Source organism: Melanotaenia boesemani, chromosome 14 (assembly GCF_017639745.1).
Source record: "Melanotaenia boesemani isolate fMelBoe1 chromosome 14, fMelBoe1.pri, whole genome shotgun sequence".
Lineage (NCBI taxonomy): Eukaryota > Metazoa > Chordata > Actinopteri > Atheriniformes > Melanotaeniidae > Melanotaenia > Melanotaenia boesemani.
In genome coordinates this window covers 28,493,917-28,516,692 of record NC_055695.1, presented here as the reverse complement: position 1 = coordinate 28,516,692, position 22,776 = coordinate 28,493,917, and the positions used below count along the sequence as shown (strand labels likewise).

General features: G+C 36.6%; 1 protein-coding gene across 8 annotated transcripts; it reads right to left on the bottom strand.

Moving 5' to 3' along the window:
* Positions 1-208: 208 nt before the first annotated feature.
* On the bottom strand, positions 209-21,895 carry LOC121652594 (AP-1 complex subunit sigma-2). 8 transcript variants are annotated; one of them, XM_042005444.1, is made up of 7 exons: positions 21,820-21,895; positions 20,995-21,173; positions 18,680-18,788; positions 18,449-18,586; positions 17,084-17,114; positions 13,524-13,586; positions 11,873-12,591 (listed from the first exon to the last, which is right to left on the bottom strand). In XM_042005444.1, exons 2-6 carry the CDS (start codon positions 21,171-21,173, stop codon positions 13,534-13,536), a joined length of 510 nt encoding a protein of 169 aa, XP_041861378.1. In that variant the 5' UTR covers positions 21,820-21,895; the 3' UTR covers positions 11,873-12,591; positions 13,524-13,533. The 8 variants fall into 8 exon arrangements, 7 of the variants coding, with proteins under 7 accessions (XP_041861380.1, XP_041861382.1, XP_041861378.1 ...); XM_042005446.1 differs by lacking the exons at positions 11,873-12,591; positions 13,524-13,586; positions 17,084-17,114 and adding exons at positions 209-882; positions 10,514-10,522; XM_042005443.1 differs by having other exon boundaries at positions 11,873-13,586.
* Between the last annotated feature and the right edge of the window lie 881 nt (positions 21,896-22,776).

The following is a 22,776-nucleotide window of genomic DNA, read 5'->3' as shown; positions in this document are numbered from 1 at the left end:
AAACATGATAAATTCAGCTTTAATTGATTAATTCTGGTTAAAACAGAGCATGAATAATACTGAACGTTGATTTCAGTGAAACCGATGTTGCCGTAAAAAGAATTAAAAAAGGGATCACAGTAGTAAACACCAAGGAATAAATATAATTAAACCATTGCAGTGTGTTAACCTGCTACATAGCAGGTAAACACACACAAACAGTTATATATATTCTCTGTTTCCAGCAGTAGTTTAAGGCTTTCAACAATAATCAGCAGTAAGAAACTAAAACATAAACAGTCAGAAACAGTGGGGGCCTGTAAACTACTTTTAAAGCCACTTAACAGTTGTGTTAACTGCAGCGATGTGTTACAGTGTAAGCAGAGCAAGTGCATTTTGTTCTCTGTAAACCTATAATACCAGGTTCAGGATAATCACAGTGAATTGTAAATGGGAATGATGCTGAGATGAAACATTGCTCTTTGGTTCTGTTCATGTAACACTCTTAACGTCCCCTTATGATATGCCCTGTTCTGTGTGTTTATCCAACTTAGTTAAAATGCCACTTTTTAATAACAATCAGCTGAAATCCAGCAGAAATTCCTCCAGAGTTGACAGTGAATTATGTTTCATTTCTGTCTCGATCATCACGTTGAACAAATAACTCAGCTAGAAAGACATAAAAAGTGCTACGTTGTCTTAGAAGGAGTAGAAAAACAAGAACACAGATGCACAGGAAAACCATGTCGGTGTGTGTGTGATTGAGTTTTCTCAAAGTTTAACGGGATTATCAGCTACATACAGCAGGATAACAGGATACAGCAGATGAAGGCGTCTGAGGCCTGCAGACGGTGTTTATGTGAGTCCGATTTCCTCCAGGACGCTGCGAGGGGTCTCTGCTTCCTGTGAGGAGACAGAGGGGCCACAGCTTACTACACAACTTCATACATTTATAGTTTTTATAGTTATTTAAATTATTCATTGTTTTCTGGCTCACAGTCACCTTTATTCTTTTAGTGTTGCCTTTTTTAAAAAATATTTTTTCCTATTCACTATATTTCCACATCAGTGGAATAGGGGAAACTAAAGAGTTGAACAAATTAACTTGTTATATTAAATCGTATGAATACATGCAAATGAAAAACAACTTTGCGATTCTGATCTCTGTTAATTTCTGGAGATTTTATACAAATTAATCTACATTATACACATTCACACACTTGTATAAATAAAAAATAATTAAATAATAAAATATTTATATTTCTATCCCCATTGTTAAATGTGTGTCACATGTGGGTTTATTCTAGTTGGGTATCACTTAAGTTTATACCAGGTCATTGAAATGTGCTGTAAACTGGTGATATGTAAATAAATCTAAGCTCTAATTTCTTACAGTAGTTTAATTTACAGTTGGATGTTTTTTCTAATGTAAAAATGAAAAACTAAGACTAAAGAAATACAATCCTCATATGTGGAATATAATTCAAGTACACCTTTCTTTAGATTAAAATCTATTGATTTTATTTATTTAACCCTTGATATTTGCGGACCATTTAATTTGACTACTGATCTTGTTTGAGTATACAACCACAAGAGAAAAATAATTTATTGACTGAATTATGTCCAACTTCTGTACAATGGCTGGAAATATGATCCCTTTTAGTTTATTAGTTTCCATCTACAGGAAATCTCAACAGGTTAATAAACAACTTAACAGGTTGCAAAATAAAGCTTTACAGTGGTGTTTATTTTGTATTTACATTTAATTTTTTATCCATATTAATTGCCCATTATCCTTATAGTGCCTGTATCCAAGCAGAGTCCCACAGACTGGATTATCCAAATATAACTAGGCCTCCAGTTTTTAGGGCTTTGTTTTTCTATTTACCATTTTTATAAATTGTGTATATAAAGACATTCAAGCTAACTTGTGTTTTTATGGCGATGATACAATCCTTTATATAATGACTATAAGTTGTTTGCTACTGTTTTTGCTCAGAGATTTAAATTGATATTGGATAGTATTATAGATGAAAATCAATCTGGTTTCATGAATAATTGACACATCTTCAATAACATAAGACTAATACTTAATCTGGTTGATTATTCTGACCTTATTGATGAAGATAGTTTCATCCTCTTTTTAGATTTCTATAAGGCTTTCGACACTGTTGAGCATCCCATTATTTTATTTTTTTTAGTTTAGAGAAATTAGGTTTTGGGAATTTTTTTGTTCTGCTATGTCAACCCTTTATGCTAATAGAAATAGTTGTGTTAAATTAAGTACCGGTACAACTCCAAGGTTCCAATTAGGTGCCAATTATTGGCAAGGGTGTCCTGTCTCTGTGTACCTTTTTCTTATTGTGGGACAGGTTTTCTGTCATTACCTGAAATCAAGTAATATCGAAGGAATTTCTGTTGCTGAAAGGGTTTTATTATTGAGCCAGTTGGCAGACGTCACTTGTTTATTCTTGAAAAATGCTGCTCAGGTGCAACGGGCTGTTAATGTCATATCTGTATTTTCCAAAGCTTCAGGTCTTAGTTTAAACCTTAATAAGTGTGTTCTTTTCCCCTTAAAGACATGTGCTGTACCCTCTATTAACAATATTATGGTCAAAGATCAATTAAATTATTTAGGCATTACTATTTCTAAAGTTCAGAAGGACAGAGTTGATCTTAATTTTGCTCCTCTGCTTAAGAAAGCAGAGAGCAAGTTCAACATTTGGTTACAAAGGGACCTGTCTTTAAAAGGTTGTGTTCTCTTGTCCAAGGCTTAAAGTATTTCTAGACTTATACTGCATCCTCATTGTCCTTAGACAACAAAACCACCCAAAAAATTGATCAACTACTGTACAATTTTCCATTGAAAAACTGTCTACATTACATTAGAAAATCAGTTGTTGCCAATTCCTATGAAAACGGTGGCCTTAACTTTTTGGACTTCTCTACTTTGAACTACATGTTTAAAGTCAAGTGGCAAAACAGTTTTTAATGAATGACTCCTTCATGTGAAATTTCATTCCTAAATTTGTTTTTGATAAAATTGGAGGATTGTCTTTCATTCTAATGTGTAACTACAAAATTAATAAGCTTCCTGTCAAGTTGTCTAATTTTCACATGCAAGCCCTACAAGCTTAGAAACTTATTTACAAGCACAACTTTTCACCTCATAGGTACTACATCTGGAATAATGACAGCATATTACATAAAAATAAGAGTATTTTTCTAAAACAGTGGTTTGATAGAGGTATTTTTTTAGTTATGCAATTGATATCGCCTAACGGTCAACTTATGAGTTTTGCTGATTTTGTTTCTCGTTTCTTAAAATCTCAGATAAAGAATATGCTATGGTTATTAAGGCCATCCCGACTGGATCAGTATTGCTTTTTAGAAATGTGCCACTTCAGGCCGATCCTGTTCTAATTCATCCCTGTGAGACCTTCTGTGGAAAAATGGGTTTTTCCTCAGGCTTTAGAAAATGTAACAAGGCTATCCGTAATTTGTTTTTGATCGATAATGTTACCAAACCTTACATTGCTGCATACTGGAATAACTTTGTCAAGGATATTCCGGGGGCCCAAGTTTGGACGCTGACAAACAATTATATTCTAAATAACAAGCTTAAAGAGGTCTCGTTCAAAATTTTACACAAATGTTATCCTGTCAAACATTTCCTCAATAAATTCATTAATGACGATGATACCAACTGCACTTTCTGTTATGCTCACCCTGAAACTGTTCCTCATTTATTTTGGCATTGTGAATACAGTAAAAAAATTTGGATAGATGTTTCCACATTTTTTATTGACAACTTGTTGGATGATTTTTCTTTGTCTTTTGAAGATGTGGTTTTTGGATTCTTTAAATATGATAAAAATTCTGTAAAGAAAGCTTATGTGATTAGGTTATTGATTATTATGGCCAAATTCTTTCTGCATAAGTGTAAATTCTCACAGCATAAACCTCTTTTCTTACTGTTTCATAGAATGTTTATGTCTTACGTTAAATCTTTAAAAACAATTGACGACAATAAGACTAGAAAGACTGTTGCTGCCTGTATTACACTTATTTGTGATTCATAATTTGTAGTCTTTTCCTGTCTCTTCGTATTGGTTACCCCTGGTTCTGTCTCCTTATTTATTTAGTTAGTTTTTTTTGTTTCATGCAGTATTCTGTGTTATCTGTATATGCTATTTTACTTTTGTATTTCAACTTTTATTGTTCCATATTTGTATTTGCTTTTTTTGTGAACTTAAAGATTGTTAAAAAAAAATACAACTTTGTCTGCTCCCTCTGCAGCAGAAAAAAAAAGCTCCAGACTGAGTTTTAGTCTTTACAGAGAACTTTAAAAGGTCTAAAACTGGTTTTAAATTCCCCCAAGACAAAAACAAAGTTTATGATTTTATCAAAAACTTTGACAATCTACACATAACGATATTTGGTCTGTTTTTGTCCCGATTTTGCCTCTTCCCTACCGCTGACGACAAACGCCCGATCATCGTTTGATTTCCCTGTCCAATCATCATTTGGTCTGTGGTGTGTTAAGAGCCAATTTGTCGGCCTTCCATAATTAAAGATTTCTGAAGAACTCTGACGACTTAAGCCTGGTACACACAAAACGATTTTTTTAATCTTGTAAAAATTTTTATCTGGTCGAGATCTCACACATGAAGATAAAAAAAAATCAGTTATGATCGTACTGTGTGTGGTGTGCTCTGAAAATGTAATCACGGAACAACACACACATGACGATGCTCTCCAGTAACTGAAATACAATCTAGTCCTCCGAGCCGGACAAATGTTGAAATGTAGAAGAAGAACCATAGCAACAACCGGCATAAGAAAAAAACGTAGAAGAAGAACCTTAGCAACCACCGGCAAAAAACGAAGAAGAAGAAACATAGTAACAATCGAGAAACACAACACACAGCATGGAAGGGGATATATAAGACGAGAGAATGATGGTGGTCTTGGGACTGTTGTTAACAGAAAAAGCCAGAACTGAAAAAATAACAGACTGGAGACGGCGTGATCACGGACTTCGTTTACTTCCTTGCTCACCCAGTCAGCTCGCTCTCTGATTGGCTACATTCCGTGCTTCATACTACAGTTCACATACCAATATAAGAAAGGCTAATTTAAAAGATTTGGATGATTATTTCTTTCTATGTAACCTTATATTGTTGTTGGCCAAATTTTATATTCACAAATGTAAAGTTACCAAAACAAAACCCTCATGTGTTTGTTTCCTAAAAGAAGTGGAGCTATATATCCGCACCCTGACCTCCTCTGATAATAGGAAAGCCCTGAAAACAGTATCCCTATGTTCGAAATTTAATATATTTTTATAAGTTGTATCTGCTTGTCATTGTTGATTACTTTCATGTAAAACCCCTGGCGTTTCTTGTTCTTGCTTTTGTTTTCTTTTTTTGTTCCCTGTTCTTTTTGTTAATTGTTTGTTAATTTTCCAATTAATCTGTATGTTCTAAGACCTCAATAAAACAATGGGGGGGGAAAAAAAAAAAAGAAAGGCTAATTTTATTTTATTTATTTATTTATTCATTTATTTTACATTTTTATGGAAGAACAAAATTCATCATAAATAAAAGACATTTGGTAAAATAATATGAAAAATGAAGTATTAGAGCATTAGATTTTGAGTCATTGGTAGGTACCATTAAAATTAATTTGTTAAAAGCTCTTTTTTCTTTTTTTTTTTTTTTTTTACAAATTTTCACACAACTTTTCTCCCCATGCTTCCACTTCATGGAATAATAGAGTGATAACCATCAATAGGAAGCCAATATTTAAACAGAATTGATATGAAAAAGGCATTGTCTTTGTAATGCACTTTCTGGACATAGATGGAAATATTTTATCAACATTTTTCTGCTAAATAAATTTTTGATTTTCCTAAAATAGAATTCATCAAGGTTTGTAAACCATTCCTGTACCCCTGCTTATTGTCTTACACAATGGTTTGCAATACTCTCTTCTGAAACCTTGTTTAACAAAAATTGCAGTCAGAGGACTTCATTTTTAAAAACTGATTACTACATTGTTTAAATTTAAGATATTCCATAATTATGATCGACACATCAGACAAACAGCAGATTCTAAACTTTTCTCAGTGATAAAGCCCAGTCTCCCTTCCTACCTTCTGCAATCAGACTTTGCAACTCCTCTACCTGTGTCAGATCTACTATTACACACCTGGTCTAATTCTATCTGTCACCTTTTGCACACACTCATCACATTGCAGTTATGTATCTTTGCATACATTGAACATGCTAAATATATAGGAAAAAATTATGTGTGTATATATTATCATTATGATTATTAGTTTTATAATAATTACTATTACTGTTATTATTGTTATTACTTTTGTTATTATGTTATTATTATTATTATTATTACTATTATTATTATCATATACCATTGCTGCTACAATCATATGCTGTTTTTATTACACTGTCACTTTTACTATTATTATATTGTCATCTCACAGGTGCCCTTAAATGTATCTATTCTATTTTTCTACTTATCTTTTATCTCAGCTTTTTTGTGTATTTTGTGTACTATTCCAGAATTCCCTGTAAGACCCAAAGTCAAGTAAACACATTTAATCACCCACAAATGGCAGAAAGAACACATAGTCAGTTTATCCATTTAAAAACAACAGGTGACTAAACTGCTATGACTAAAACAAAATAAAATCCTAATAAATAATAGGCCTAAATTACAGTCAATTAGTTCCAGAAAACATAAGCTCAGCCTATCAGATAAGGATTGCAAATGGGTTTGAACCATCTAAAATTAAATATTAAACATGGTAATTATTTTTTAAAAAGCTGAGTAACCTATGGGTGGTGGTTGGGGCATTAAAATTATCGACTGAATCAAAATCTATTGAGTAGCTCTGGTGATGAGTTTAAGGACCACAGTAAGGACCACTGATTTAGTTGCCACCCAGTGGTAGGGACCACTCATTACAGTGGTCCCGACCATCGATGGCAGGGACCACTCAGTGGTCCGGACCATTGACTAGTGGCAAGCACCACTCGTTACAGTGTGCAGGGACATTGTATTTATAAAATAAAGTGCTTGCCAGGACACTCAGACGCATTAAAATAAAATACAAGAATGAAAGTGCAATACATTTAAAATATAAATCGCCATAATCAAACATTAAAAACAGTAAATCAATTTAAACGATCGTGCAGCGGATTTTATTTTTTTCTATTTATTACTACTGCTAATATGTATAATCTTTTGTGAGGGAAGTACACCATGTAAATGTATAGTATGCACCGGATAAGCCAATCCAGTTATTTGTTATTTCTCTATATTCCCAATAAAATAAAAATGTTGATAACATCAGAGAAATTTGGATTTTGGTTAACTATGAAGTAGGCATAATGTCAAAAGCCTAAAGGCTGGAATATTGTATATCTTTAGTGACAGTCACCTCTTATATCAACCCAGAAACTGTTTGACAGAGTGCAGGAAAAAATGCTTTAAGGATTCTATTGCAGCCTTACAGAAAGAGCATGGGTTCACCTTAAATTTAAATCTACATTTTAAAATGTCTGATACTGGATGGATTTTATTTATATTTTTTATTTATTATTATTTTTAAAAACTGGCTTCCAGTTGCAACACGCATCAAATTCAAAGCTCTGCTTCTGGCTTACAAAACAATAACCCAAACGGCTCCTGTCTACCTCCACTCCTTAACCTAGAGCTCTCTCTCCACAGTAACGCTCTGCCAGCGAAAAACGCCTAGTGCTCCCTCCACAACGTGGCCACAAAATCAGTAGTTAGACTCTTCTCCTGTTGTCCCCCCGGTGGTGGAATGATATACCTAACTCCGTCCGGTCCACAGAGTCCTTATCCACTTTTAAAAGCAAGCTAAAGACTCAGTTGTTTAGAGAGCATTTCCGCACTTAGCTCAACTCTTCTACTCAACAGAATGAGTTAGAAGGATTTGTCCAGCTCTTTGGCTCAACCAAGTTCTGAACAAGCTCTGTGCACTTATGCCCAAGATGATATTGTGTGAAGAAATCGTGATCTTGTATTTAAACAAAATGACTTACAAAAACTATTCAAAACTAAATATATATATATATATATATATATATATATATATACATATGCACTATCTCTAGCACTACATGACAGCACCTGGGTCCAACTGGACTCACCGCTGTCTGACTACTACTTAATTATGACGTCCCATCTTGTTTGAATTCTTGCTTGAGTTGTTCTTACTCTCAAATGTAAGTCGTTTTGGGTAGAAGCATCCGCTAAATGACTGTAGAATAGAATAGAATAATTTTAAAATGTGTTTCCTTGACTTTGGGTCTTACAGGCCATTTTATAAAACTGTGAAAATTAAAAAAAAAGAAAAAAAAAAGAAAAAAAAGAGCTTTTAACAAATAAATTTTAATGGTACCTACCAATGACTCATTTTTCATAATATTTTACCAAATGTCTTTTTTATGTATGATAAACTTTATTCTTCCATAAAAAATGTAAAAAAAAAAAAAAGAAAAAAAGAAAAATAATAATAATATTCTTATATTGGTATCTAAAATGTATAGTATGTAGCTATCACTTATTTAAATGTCTCCTAGTGGCAAGGACCACTCATTACAGTGGTCTGGACCGTTGATATTGCCGCCCCCTAGTGGCAGGGACCACTCATTACAGTGGCCTGGACCGTTGATATTGCCGCCCCCTAGTGGCAAGGACCACTCATTACAGTGGTCTGGACCGTTGATATTGCCGCCCCCTAGTGGCAGGGACCACTCATTACAGTGGCCTGGACTGTTGATATTGCCGCCCCCTAGTGGCAAGGACCACTCATTACAGTGGTCTGGACCGTTGATATTGCCGCCCCCTAGTGGCAGGGACCACTCATTACAGTGGTCTGGACCGTTGATATTGCCGCCCCCTAGTGGCAGGGACCACTCATTACAGTGGTCCGGACCATGGTCTAGACCAGATCACTGTTTTCGCAACAACCCCTACTGCTGCAGTGGGTGCTGTATGCTGGCAGGCCAATTGCCAGTGTCAATATCATCTCCCCTGCAATCTGTTGCGGTCCACTGGCTGAATACTGCATGCCATGCTGTGTTACTTCGGCGGCGTAATGCGTGACAACTGAGTTTGGTGCCAGGGCAGTTCATCCAGACCTGCCGCAGTACTCCTGGCCTCTTCTTTCTCCCTCCCCATGGGAGGTGGGTGTGGCTACGAATACGGGGATTAGCGTGTGCCAAGCTATTTATGTGTGGATACCCTGCAGTTTTGTCTCCGCGTGTTTCCCTGCCACTCCTCCAGTGCATCGGCGGGTGGAGCCAAACGTCTGTGACTGACAAATTTGCTCTTGTGCCCCAGTGAGGGGTAAAGCACGGACTGATCATTATTGTGGGTGCAGCCCAGGTTGGAACATTGTTTGAGTTTTTTTTTTTTTTTTTTTTTTTTTTTTTTTGCCCGCTTTTAATTTTGATTTAAGTAAATCATGTTCTGTTGCATATTTAACGCACCCCACATGATCTAACTCCAACACATGGGGTTATGCAAGACATTGTCAGATTTTTAATTGTGTTTAAAGATAAAATTGTTGAAAATAAAGATATAATTGTTGTATGGGAACACACCTAGGTTTTTCTTGGGGTTTGCAACCCCCAGATGGCGTTGTCACATTCATTCCATTCCAACACACAGTACGATCAAAACTGATTGTTTTTTATCTTTACATGTGAGGTCTCGACCAGATAAAAAAAAACACATAAGATTTAAAAAAAATGGTTATGTGTGTGCCAGGCCTTAGAGAAAATCATGTTCAGAGGCTGTTTGCTGGAGCGGATGTGTCTCTACCTCTCTCTCTTTTCTTTAGAGGCCTTATTCTGTTTATTTTACATATACTATGCTTTAAAAACCAAAGCATTGATGACAAATGAACAGTTTCAGTGTTCAGGAGTAGGAAAATAACTCGCCAGATTGTTAACTTTGTGATTTTACCACATCACAGCAAAGACCAAAACAATAAAAAGTGTTTGTTAAAATGATTTCTAATCAGATTCAAGGCAGCCAACATTCTTGTCTGGCCAGAGTTTTCATTCTTAGTAAAGTGTGATTTTGTCAGAGCACATTGGATGATCATCATGCTGAAATATTGCTCTGCTGTCTGAGTCATGTCCTCAGCCATTCATGGTGCCATTTTTAAATGTCATCTCTTACTCAGTTTGACTGATGCAAGCCCACCTCAGTGTTAGTATTATTATCATGTTCTAACAGTAAAATGGCTTTTTTTTATTCCTTCTGATCTGTTCAGTGTCCATATAATTTTATAACTAGTAATAAAACTTTTTCCACCTTCTAAATATACACAGAAATTTGGTTGTTCATAAACAATGGAATCAGTTGAAGGTAAGCTTTAGATTATCTGATGTTTAGTGATGTGTTGAGGGCTGTATTTATGAAATCATGAACACTGCTGGTTTATGGCAGAAAGAAGGAAATGACTTACTTTGGCATCCTGAAACAAGGTTCAGCACAAAGGTAAAGAGAGGAATTTAATCAGAGCAGTAAGACAGAAATCTTTCTTCATATCAAGAGAACAAAAATATTTCTACACAAGTTTCTGTAATTAAGGAAAAAAAAAATCCTATAATTCTGTGGTTCCCAAACTTTTCTGCAGGGCCCCCTTTTCATTGACAACAATAATGACCATTACCATTACTTGACCATTACCTGGTCAAGTCCAGGGAAAGACATGCCTCATCAAATGTTATTGTTTTCTATTGGTGGTTGAAATGTCTGTGGATCCATCATTGTTTGATCCCCTCTTTATCTTTCTCTTTCTCTGAGCCATCACTAGGGAGCCCACCCCCAGTTTGGGAACCACTGCTATAATCACAAACCCTTTTCACCACAGACTGCTTACTCCAGAGCAACATTTTGTTGGAATTTCTCATCACCTATGTAGCAAAACATCTTCATCTGCAGAGCAAACAGGGCTGTTTGTTTTATTCCTGACACAGACGTCACCAGATGGGAGGAAAACTACATAAACTCAGAGTAAAGGGGAACACATCAGTAGCTTAATGGTCAAAGAATCATTCGTTTATTTATTGTTTACATTGATAAGTGAATCACTCCGTTCATCATGATGGTCCACTGATTCAACCAGCACACAGATACATGACATCAGATCATACAGAAGATTATTTAGTACGTGGTCAGTCTGCATTTATTTATGAAAGATAACTTGTAAGGTTAATTATTTAAGGATATTTTACATGTCTTTTATCAAAATATGGCAAGCAAAATGATGCCTTGTTTAATCTGTGCAAAGTGCAAAATCATTTTCACATAATCCCACTTTTACCACTTACCTTAAGTCTTGTTTATTTAAACAGAAAGTAATCACAATCATGTTTTTAAAAATTAAGTCACAACTTCAGGGTCAGTATACAACACTTAGAACCACCTCTAGAAACCATTTCAAGGAAAACTGAAATTATACAAAGTCAGAAGATACAGACAAAACTAATCAAATCAAAAGTGTAAAAGGAAATGATAACATGTGACATGTTGCATTCACTTCCCACATGTGGCTGCAAACCAATAATCAAATTCCTTTTGGACATAGTTAAAACAAAGATCACGAGTCTGTGTTTAAGTAGCTTCAGAATTTATCTGTGACCTGATTTTTAAGCTTTTTTTTACATCTAAAATACTCCGTTATTGTATACAGAAACACAGACTCTTTGGTGCAACTGTACCACAGCCTCTGCAACAGAGTTTCCTCCCAAACACAGAGAGGCTGAAGTACAGATGAACAGAAAATATTCTGAAAGAAAAGAACTTCTTTAAAAGATCATTCTGATCTAATGCGTTCCATCTAAAAGGGAAAAAAGAGGTCTTTCATCATGTGTCATCCTGATCCAAAAGTCTTGTCACATATTAGTCAACTTGTCAGCCTTGTTAAAAAAAAAAAAGAATATTTTCAATTAATTAATATTCAATGACTAAATTTTCTTTCAGAGCTTGAAGCTCTCTTATGGAGGACTCCAAAAGTTTTGGAAGTCTGATCAATGTGAAATAGATTTTAAGATCATTTGTCAAACAGCACATTATGACTCACAATGACACATGATGCAAACCTGCTGCTTTACGGTGACAATAAAGAGATGTTCAGCTACTGCAGTGATAAACAATTCAAGATACAGATGACAGGCATGTAAACAATATGTGACAACAATAAGCATTGACTCATGTTGTTATATCTGATATATAATTTTCACGCTTGTTAAACGGGACACTCAGCTTTCTGTCTTTGCTATAAAATGTGCCAAATCCAACCTGAATGTTATCACTTCCTTTCATTTGTGGTAGTTATTCTGGACCGTATTGTCTCATGGCTGTCATGTGTGAAACAGAGTATTGATACACTGCCAAACCAGTGACAATATCAGGTGCTTAGAGGGCAGAAAAAAAAGGTGCCAGGCACTGAGGAGCTCAGCATGCAGGGTGGATAGCAGCAGCAGCAGCAGCGATGGCAGCCAATCAGTACACAGGCACATTAAAGTACTCATGACGGGGCTGAGGGAGAGAAAGGCACACAGCTTAGAAGACAAGACGACATGGATTCATCCACATGACATGCAGGACACACAGCAGCTAGCGCGAGACGTCATTTTAAGTAAAACTACTTTCTCCAACTTTTCTTCAAGCAACAGTCTAGTTAGACTAAAACATTCATAACAAGTTTGTGTCTGGATGATAAACTTGAGGCTGGAGACGCGTGGCTTAGCTTAAAGTCTGAAAACAGAAAGCCTGACAGGTTAGCTTTGCTTCACACTTTAAAGCCTGACTCACGAAATAATGGGCAGAAAATTCTCTTTTTTTAAACTGAAGTCTTTATTTAGCCCTTTAACATAAAATTAGAAAATAAACTAAATAATTTGTACATGTGCACAGTTTATTACTGTGTGATATGTCAGACTTATTGTACTGCAGAAGGTGCGTATGAGATGATAAACATGGATTTTGAGCAAAGTTTTTACCATAAAGTGATGCAACAGATCTGACAAACAGTATATTTCAAGTATGATAGACAGCATTAAAAGGTTCACCCAAGAAAAAGGAAAAAAGTAGCCACACTCTAGTGTAGGGAAAAGTTTATATGAATCAGTAATTTCCTGTACAAGAAAGTAAACCTGTTTCATTATCACACTCAGTTTTATCCAACTACGAGTACAAAGTCAGTCTAAATGTATTAATGTAAAACACCTGGTAGTGGACAGTGTCAAACAGCACAAATAGAGAACAAAGACAAACTAGGACAGACTTGTGTGTATTATGAAGAGACAGCTACTATCGAGTGGGACCAGGAACAAACCGTGAGAGCCGTCCCAACGAGGAGAAACTGAGCTACACACAGATAGATACACTGCTTACACACAGTAAGAGGACTGGCACTACAGGGCTCTAGTGGTACAGACAACCTAAATCCACAAACACAAAGCATTCACCTTCGTGGGTCTAAGTCTGGAAAAGACCAGAGGATTCTGAGGCCATATTTGGGACCATCACACCTGTGAGGCAAACATTCTCATAAGCACAAACACAAGGATGCATGCACCGCCCGTAGACTCCACATCTACAGCTACAGTACGTGCTCAAGGAGCACCACCTCAGCATGGAGACATCTGTTCACAGGGACATCTCCACTCATTTTTATTTTATTTTTTTTAATCTCTGTTGTCTGCCATGTAGATACAGGGCAGCAAAACGTCTGAGGCTTCATTACTCCAGAAGAAGATCTCCCTGCTGGCACCAAAGTAATAACCAGCTCTTGAGAAACATTTCACTGAAGGCTTATCAAAACAGCTTCCACTAAATCCCCTGTGGAATGTTTTCTCTATAATTAGTCCACTATGTGCTTACTAATGCTGTTTCCAACCCGTCCCCCACCCCATCCCCCCAGGTTCATTTTACCCACATAACTTTCATTTGTTTTTGTCAAGATAACATAATAGTTTTTCCTTGGACACGATAATCAGTGAACAGATTTTGTTTGTCTCGTGCGCCTCCATTATAACACTGTGGTGTTTAAAAAGCTCCAGCCGAGCAGCCTGATAATTAAATTGCACTGTTTAGTAATCAGTTAGATCTAATTATGACAACCACAATGACAAGAGAAGACACAATATAAAAGATGCACATAATTTAGCTTTTTTCTTTGGTTTTAAAGTTTCCTCTAATAATAACCCATGAAAAAGCAAAACCAACAAAAAAGTGGTTAAATTATGACTATTTCCAGTACAGCAAGAGCTAAATATCTTTGGCTTCCTTATGTTTTGAAGATCAGCTGCTCTTTTACATAGTTCTGGAACTTCCTTGTTGAACTGGGTGAAAATACGCGCTGTCCTGCAACTGGAAAAGTCCAGTAATACAACAAATGTGTACAAATTCTGTTTCCAGAAAAGCTGAGAAACTCATCAAAATGCAACACAACTTTAACCTGTTAATTATTTAACTAACAGATGATAATTTGTTTAAACTTTAATGGAACAGACACAAATAAAAAAGACAAGTTGCTTTTAGAAAATAAAAAAAATCTCAAATCCACAATTTGATGCAGACAACTTGGCCTCATCGCTACTTTTTGAAGGAGGAAGTTGTCCATTTTCTTTTAGGAGTCAAGAATTACGATTAATCTAATTATTTGAATGTTCACCGACGCCCCGACTGTGTGTTGCCACCATCAAATTCTTGATTTTAATTTTCTGAACAGAATTAATTTGTTCAGTAATGTCACTGAAATAGTTTCCTTTTTACAGGGTCTGTTCATTTGTTTGAACCTTTATTTATCAGATTACAGTTTTTGATGCTGGAGATTTGTGATGTCAGCCAAACAGGGTCTAGGGTGGAGCTACAGGTACTTTGGAAGGTTTGCAGGTATTGACAGATCAACACTGTTTAGTTTTGATGGTCCCCTGAGATTTGTGGAGTACATTTCAGGATTTGCTATCACCTTGCAACAAGAGATCTATGGTGTAAAAATAGTCATTTTGGGCGAGATAAAAAAATATGTACTCTTGTAACTTACTTTTAAAAAGTCTGTTATCCGAGCAGTTTCATTGCTTGGTGTTAGAATAACATCAGACTGGTCTCAACACAGGCAGCAAAGCTCTTTAACCTCAATTTTCTAGTTCAAGTGCAAACTTGAATTCAATTAATTTGCTTTTTTTTTAAAGATCATTGATGAGAAAAACCAGATCAGTTGTAATTTTCTACAATCATTAAATAAACAAACAAATTTAAAATCATCAACATCTTTTATAAAACTGGAAATCACTAGACTACACTGCCTGTTGGTGAGACTGAGTGTTTCCGGGCATGTCTAAAACATTCAAGTTTGAGTTCATGCCTGCTTCGACCCTCACAGTTCGTCGTGTTTGTTTCACTCAGAGTTACGAGCCAGTCAGACTGAGAGAGGTGCATGCAGGTAGACATCACAGCACGCAGAGTTGGAAACCCATGCTGATTGACTGACTGCACCAGTCCAGTAGTTACCAATAGCCTGGATGGAGGCATAGATAGACTCGAGGACCTTTACAAGATCTCCTCATTTGGCAAACTTCCCCAGTCTTCACTCTGGCTCTAGAAATACAGAAATGAGCCAATCAGAGACCTTTTTACCCCTCCGAGGGTATGCTTGGATTGGCCCTCTTGTGGTTAGCACCCTACTTCTTCCTGTCTCAGTAAACATCTATGCACTTAATACACAAGAGTAAAAGCACTAAGAACGCACCGAAAACCTTTTACAGTCACTGTACAATCTGTTCTCTACAGTCTGTGTAGCTGATGGTCCAGCTGACTGTAAATCAATAAACCACATCATAGTTTAATCCAAGGCATTATGAACTGGGCATGACAGCTAATAACGACGGAGCTCGTTCCTAAAACTTCCCGACTTTATTATCTAATTTTAGGCTAAATTAAACTCCAGCTTTAAACTTTCCTGCCCTCATTTTTTCTGATTAATGTGTTATTCACATAATGAAGATAGATCAGTCAGGTGTAGATAAAGGTAATCTCTTCATTTATGTTAAGTCATGTACACACCTTACTTGTATGTTTATTTTTCATCTGTGAGATCCGGTGCTTGCAATCCAGACTAGAAAACTTTTAGTTTTAGTTGCCTTTTTTCTTTTCGACGTTGTACATAAAAATGTGTCCAAACGTTGCTTGTTCTTTACAAATAAAATCACTTTTCTCTGGTGGAAGTTAATGGATTGTCAGGAGTGGACTGATTTCTCCTCCCAGAACTCATCAGCTGTGGCCTTTTAGACACCACATTGAGCAAACAAATGCAGCAAACCCAGCAAGCCTGACGGATCACGTGTGGTATTTTACAGTCACTTTATCAGTGAAGGTCTTAAGACCACCGTTTCCCTGGAATGAATGGAAGACTCAACAATTATCACTCTTCAGTGATTTGACAGATTTAAGAATAAAACAGTCTTATTAGACTTTTATTATTCATCCTATGGATGTTTAATGACAAAAGGGAAAAGATAAGTTGATCTTTAAATGTTTGCTTTTAATAAAACAAAATCACATAAACAGCCTGACAGAGAAACTCCAGGCAGACAATTACACTTTGTTTCTGGGCTGCAACTTGAGCTTTGCTCTCTTTCACCTAGAATTTGTGGCAGCTCTGAAAGAACGATAAAGACTGTAGTGCAGCTTTCTCAGGCACAGAATTACAACTCTGAGGATCTCTCTTACTGATGCGTTGCATTTACATGCTGCCTATGATCTAAAGATTTACTGGTTAGTGTTTGGAAAAAAAACAGCTCCATGACAGATATGAGGGTTGCTATGGGTCAGTAGTAGGCAGAAAAAAAACACATTAACAACCTCAATATTCATGGTCTACTTCAATCACTTTCATTTATAATATTGTTGTTGCTGATGTGTTGTTGCCGGTGGCTTTAGCATCGTGTTGGAGAATCTACAGTCTATCTAATGCTACTGACCTAAAAACTACAGCAAGGTTTATTTGAAGTTTTGCAAACTGTACCTGCAAACAGACGCGTCTGAAAGTCTATATTCTGCAAATCACAACAGGGAAGAATATGCATGTGAGAGTCAATCAAGATAAAAACAAAGCAAACTAAAGACAGAAAAACACAAAGCACTGAAATAGCATGTAAAACCGAAACTTAATGTGCAAGTCTTCTTCGCAGCAAAAGCTTTAGGCAACACCTGTGAAGTAGAAATGTCAACATTTCTTTAACTGAGTACCATTTCTCATTAGGATTCAAGTACAATAAAATTCAACACATATTACTATAAAAAATAAATAAATAAAACATCTATAACCAACATCACTACTCCAAAAGAGTTCAGGTGCATCAATAAAACAAATCTGACTGCGCTCCAGACAACCAGGACTCATTTTCTGAAAGAAAATCCAAACATGATTAATTTTTAAATATTTACTCTGATAGTTTGGTTTTCAAATTCCTACAACTTCAGCTAATCTTTAATTATGTAAAGTTATGTGTGTAAAAAAGGGAACGCCAGACCAAATAAACAAGCTTCAGAAAGTGAAGAAGGAATACAGGGACAGTAAAAAAAAAGACTTAGACAGAAGTAAAGCTGGACGTGTTACAGGTCCACCAAAGCATGTTCGAGTTGTGTACATGTTTACATCTTAACATCTAATGAAATTCTCCTGCTTGTCTGTTTATATGGTTTATTTTGGGAAATTGTAGGTCATAATGGAGCCTGACAATTTAACAAAAACTCTACTTACTTCCACTGAGTAAAATCCTCCAACTTTACAGGCCAGTTCACCAGAGAGCACCAAAGCTCTGAGACTCCAGAACCGAGCTGGTACCAGAACCAGAACCACAATCAGAACCAGAACAGTGTCTGTCTGAAAGGGTTTAAAATGTCCCTGAAACCAAATCTTGACCCTCAAACAAACGCATACCCATGAGGACAGAAGTGAGGTCCCAACGCTCGCAGGAAGTCTCTATAAGTTGGTGTGTAGTCAGATCTTTATCCCCATTATGTAGTAAAAAAGTCAAACACACACTTCTAAAGTTGGTCAGGGAGTGTCTTTCTCTTGTTTTAGTAAAGTTTCGACAAACACATTTCCAGCAGAGTGGTGATGAGAAGGGACCGTGTGAAAACGTGTGGACATGTCTAAGAAATATCCCTCCAGCCTTTGTCTAAACTGATCTGATTAATCTCTTGATGAATTTCCATCCATCCAACAGGAGAGAAAAAAAGTCCAAAATAGCCTTTGAGTGTTACATCAATTAATAAAAAGTATTAAATCACATTCAATGACAAATGTCAGTACATACTGGAAAAGAAGTACAAATACAGATTAAACTAGAACTATCACTAAAATATTGACTTTAATGTGTCTTACCTCCTGTAGAAGGTCCGCCTGTTCGATGGCCTTCAGGACGTTCTTTTTGGACGTCTCCTGAGCCTCGCCACCCAGCAGGAATTCATCCAGAATGAAGTAGGCCTTCTCAAAGTTGAATATAATGTCTAGCTCACAAACCTGTTAAAAATCAAACAATCCTACATATTATGGTATTATGAGTCTGAGTTTACAGTAAGATATTATAAAATAATCCAGGAAGCACAAACGCACACTGCCAAAGTATTTATCCAGCAGCTCTACATATCTGTGAATGATCTCCAACGTGATGAGCTCATTGTCCTGGTCCTCTATGGCACAGCAGAAATACAGGCTGGCATATCTGCAACACAACAACACGGTGACCAACTTCAAGCCAGAAAAACTGCTGTCTCAGCCAGACACAGACTGGATCTTCAACTGATATACATATAAATGGTGCTGAGAAAACTCTTCTCAGTTATTATTAAGGGTAGCTGTTTACTGTGAGATGCAGGGTACTCGTTTAAAAGGCAGATGCTGAATGAGTTAAGCCTTATTCTGTCGTGGCTCTTTATCCCTGCTAATCCCAAAGGCACTCTTTAAGCATTTGATGATTGGCTAATAAAGGAGGTGGTCAGTTGATCCCTTGCAGCCAGAGGAGCTGCAGGGCTGAAGGGACTGTGCATTTAGGTAACAAGTGGCCCACATCTCAAACAAAACAAAATTGCAGCTTTTTTTTTTGGTAGGACTGATGCTTGTAACAAGTTTGGATTCTAGATTCTTAATTCATTCATGGTCCACTTCATACTTGTCTATTGTCTGTGCTAATGAGTGCTAAGCAGAGCCAAACTCTGGAAACACAAAGGGCTCAGTTCAGCTGTTCAACTGCCTCTGAAACATAGAAGCGAGGAAGCATTTTTAACTGTGACTGATTCACATCAGTGTGCAAGACCAAGTTTAAAACACATGCGCACATTAGCCACGTTTACATGGACACAAGTATTCAGATTAAAAGCCTGACTGGAATAAAACTGCTTCATGTAAACACACCAAAACTCTCACTGTAACGGGTGGATTATGCTCCAATCAGCTTGCATGAACACATGAATTCTGAATGATGGGTATAAATTATCCTTACAACACATGCCTTTTACGTCAGCTGTGTGTTAAAATAACATAAACCAGTACTTTTTGTTATGGCTTGTATTGCACTGTTAGCTTGACTTTTTCTTTTTATTTATTTCATTATTATATTACCGTATTTATTTAGCTTTTCCATAATTGTAAATAAATTCAGGCGTTAAGGAGGGAGAAACTGGAAATTGGTAAGATGGTAATAAATATGTACATGCAGCAGTATTTGTTTACACCAGAAAACGCAGTTTCTTTTTCTACTGTCGTTTCTAGAAAGTCAGACAGCGGTACAGTTCTGAGCACGTCAAAATGATTCACTCAGTTCAAACATGTCATGCATGTGCATGCACGCCATGATCGGAATAACCTTTTCAGGCTCAGGTAAACAGCACAAGTCTGATCCAAATTATGCAGAAATTTTGCACATGTAAACGTGGCTACTGTAAAGGAGGTTCTCTGAATAGTACATATGTTGCATCTGGCAGCTTGAGGACACAGACACTGTTTTAAGAAAATAATTTGTCCATATTAAAAAAAAAATCTTTGCATATGGTTCAGTAAAATTGTAATAACACATCAAGTAAAAACAACAGCAACAGAAGGTCGACCAGCAATAGATCAAACCTCAGCTGAGTTTTTAAATGGATTGTGACACATCAGATGGGGTAAAGTAATTCATGCCTAGCTTATTGTCCAGTTAATAACAAAACGTAAACATTTTCTGCTTTTCACTGTCATAATTAGTATCAGTGTAATCATATTCAGCTTTTGGATTTGTGAGGAGATACAATAAATGGCCTTGGAGCAGTTTGAGTCATAAAGCAAGTAATCGGGACAGAGTTCTTATTTTCATAATTCCTCTTTGCAGACCCAACGTTTCACCTCCGCTTTGGGCACCGTAGCTCAGGTTTATTTCAATCATGGCAAGAATTTGACCCCAGTTTCTTTAACTTTTTCCTCTATGGAAAAAAAGATGCTTAACTCTGCAACACAGTCAGCAGGCCTAATCGCTTTTTAATGACATTTAATAACCTTTTCTTAATATTGTCCAATAAGTGACCATGCAATTGCTGTAAGCAAAAAATGTAACATGTGGCAATAAAGTATTAATACATTTAATGGTTTAATTGTAGAAAAAAAACAAAAAAACAAAAAAACAAAAAAACTGGCTCAGCACTACTGGTATCATTTTTGTCGGTCACCCAGGTTCACCAGAGAGTTTGCCTGCTTGTCTGTTGGCATGGCAACAGGATATAATAAGACAAATTAACATTCTTCATTGCTGTAGTCTGAGTGCAGCTCATTCCTGACTCTCCAAGTGCACCATACATATAAATGATGGGTCTATGAATTGCCCAGGAGAGTATAATAATATTTTAATCCAGTTCAACCTTAAAACGTGCTGGTCACAAACTAGTCCAATTATTACCCACCTCTTATATACAATTTTTAGGTCTCTCCACTCTAGAAAGCTGCACATTTTGGGCTTCCGAGCCAGGACCGTCTGTACCAACTCTCTGGTGATCTTCTTTTTCTCCTTATCAGACAAAGGCACGTACCATTTCTGAAGCCTGAGCTTGCCTTGTCGACTGAACAGAAGCATGAACTGCATCTGAAATGAAAAAAGATGAAAAAAAGACGAGGTTGAAAATATGAAAGGAAGGAGTGGGTGGTTGCAGACATCCGCGGGATGCAACAAAAAGCATGAATGAACAAATCATACCACTCCTCGGTAATTTCACTAGTTAAGCCAAATAAAGTAAATTATTTCAACAAACATCGGGGAAAGATAAGACAAATAACTGACGACAAATTTGACTGAATCAAATCAAGTGTTCTCCCAAGACGGCGAGCAAAGAAGCAATCACTGTAATTAAAGCCAGAAAAGAATACTAATAGGTTGATAAGTTGGTGTTCATATATGCTCTACATGCGTCTAATCTTAAAGCACACCGTTTCACTTCAGGTTCAAATTCTGTCTTAACAACACATTTCACATAAATAAATATCATGTATTGGCACAAATTATATAATACTGTATTCTTTTCTATGCTTGTTATTTTCATAATTAGCATCTAGTTGGATCAAAAGCATGACTGATATATTAACCGCTATTAACACTGTGTAAAGTAAGTATCGTTAACACGTTCAAGTTAGCATGCTCTGCCACCGCCTAGCTTGTTTGAAATACGACATGTGACGAACGTTTAGCGCATATTTTAATATAAAAAGCCATGACATGTATCTAGGCTACTTACCTTGAATGTTAACACTGTACTCCCTACTAAAGATGTGCGCTACCCAATACCACCCTGTAACAACACCGGTTTGAAACTTTGCTTTTTATTGGCTGCGAGGCGCTCGCTGTGTTTTTAATTGGTTGCCGTGTTTCAATAATGCCCGCCTTCTCGACGCTTTAACTCGGTGCCTTAAATCTTATTGGCTGCTTTAGCCATCGATCAAATCATAAGGTTCCACCCATTAAAGACTTCATCACGACAAGTATTCCTTGGATAAAAACCAAACAAAACCAGGAGAATTTAGTTTTTATTGCTGCTCAACGGGAAAGCATTTAAATTCAGAAGAAAAATAATTGTCAGTGTTTCTGATAACCTAACTTTAAATTATAATAATAATAGTGAGTGATCTTCCAGTGGCTGACCCTCCTACTCAGATAAGTACCATTTCTGAAACCTGCGCTTACTTTGTGTGTAACATGTAACACTGAGAACGCGCAAATTCAACCACAACACAGGGGTAAGCGTTTAAAAGGAAAATATTTATTAAACAAATGTCAAGAGAGAATGGTGGCTGGCTGAGGCCTCTGGGATGACAGTCTGATCACGTGGGAAGGAGATGTTGAAACTGAGGGTTCCTTTCAGCACATTATCTGTAGAGTGCTCCCAGTGGCATAGCAAATGTTGACAGTGACAGCTGTCAGTGATGAAAAGCAGGAGTAATCCAGAATAAAAGCTTAAATTTGAGACACTGAAAAACTCCACAGTTAAAGCACCAATCCAAAGTCCAGATGTGTGGTCAATAAACAGGCAAAGGTCAAACACAGGAATGCAGATGTCAGGATACTTAAGGGAATAGGCGAGTATCAGAGCACGGATCAAGATAACCTAAAAGCAGAAGAGGTCCATCTTGGGCAAAGCAAAGAGACAGCAGGGACATGAACTTGGTCCGCAACTTGAAACAAATAAGCGCAAGCC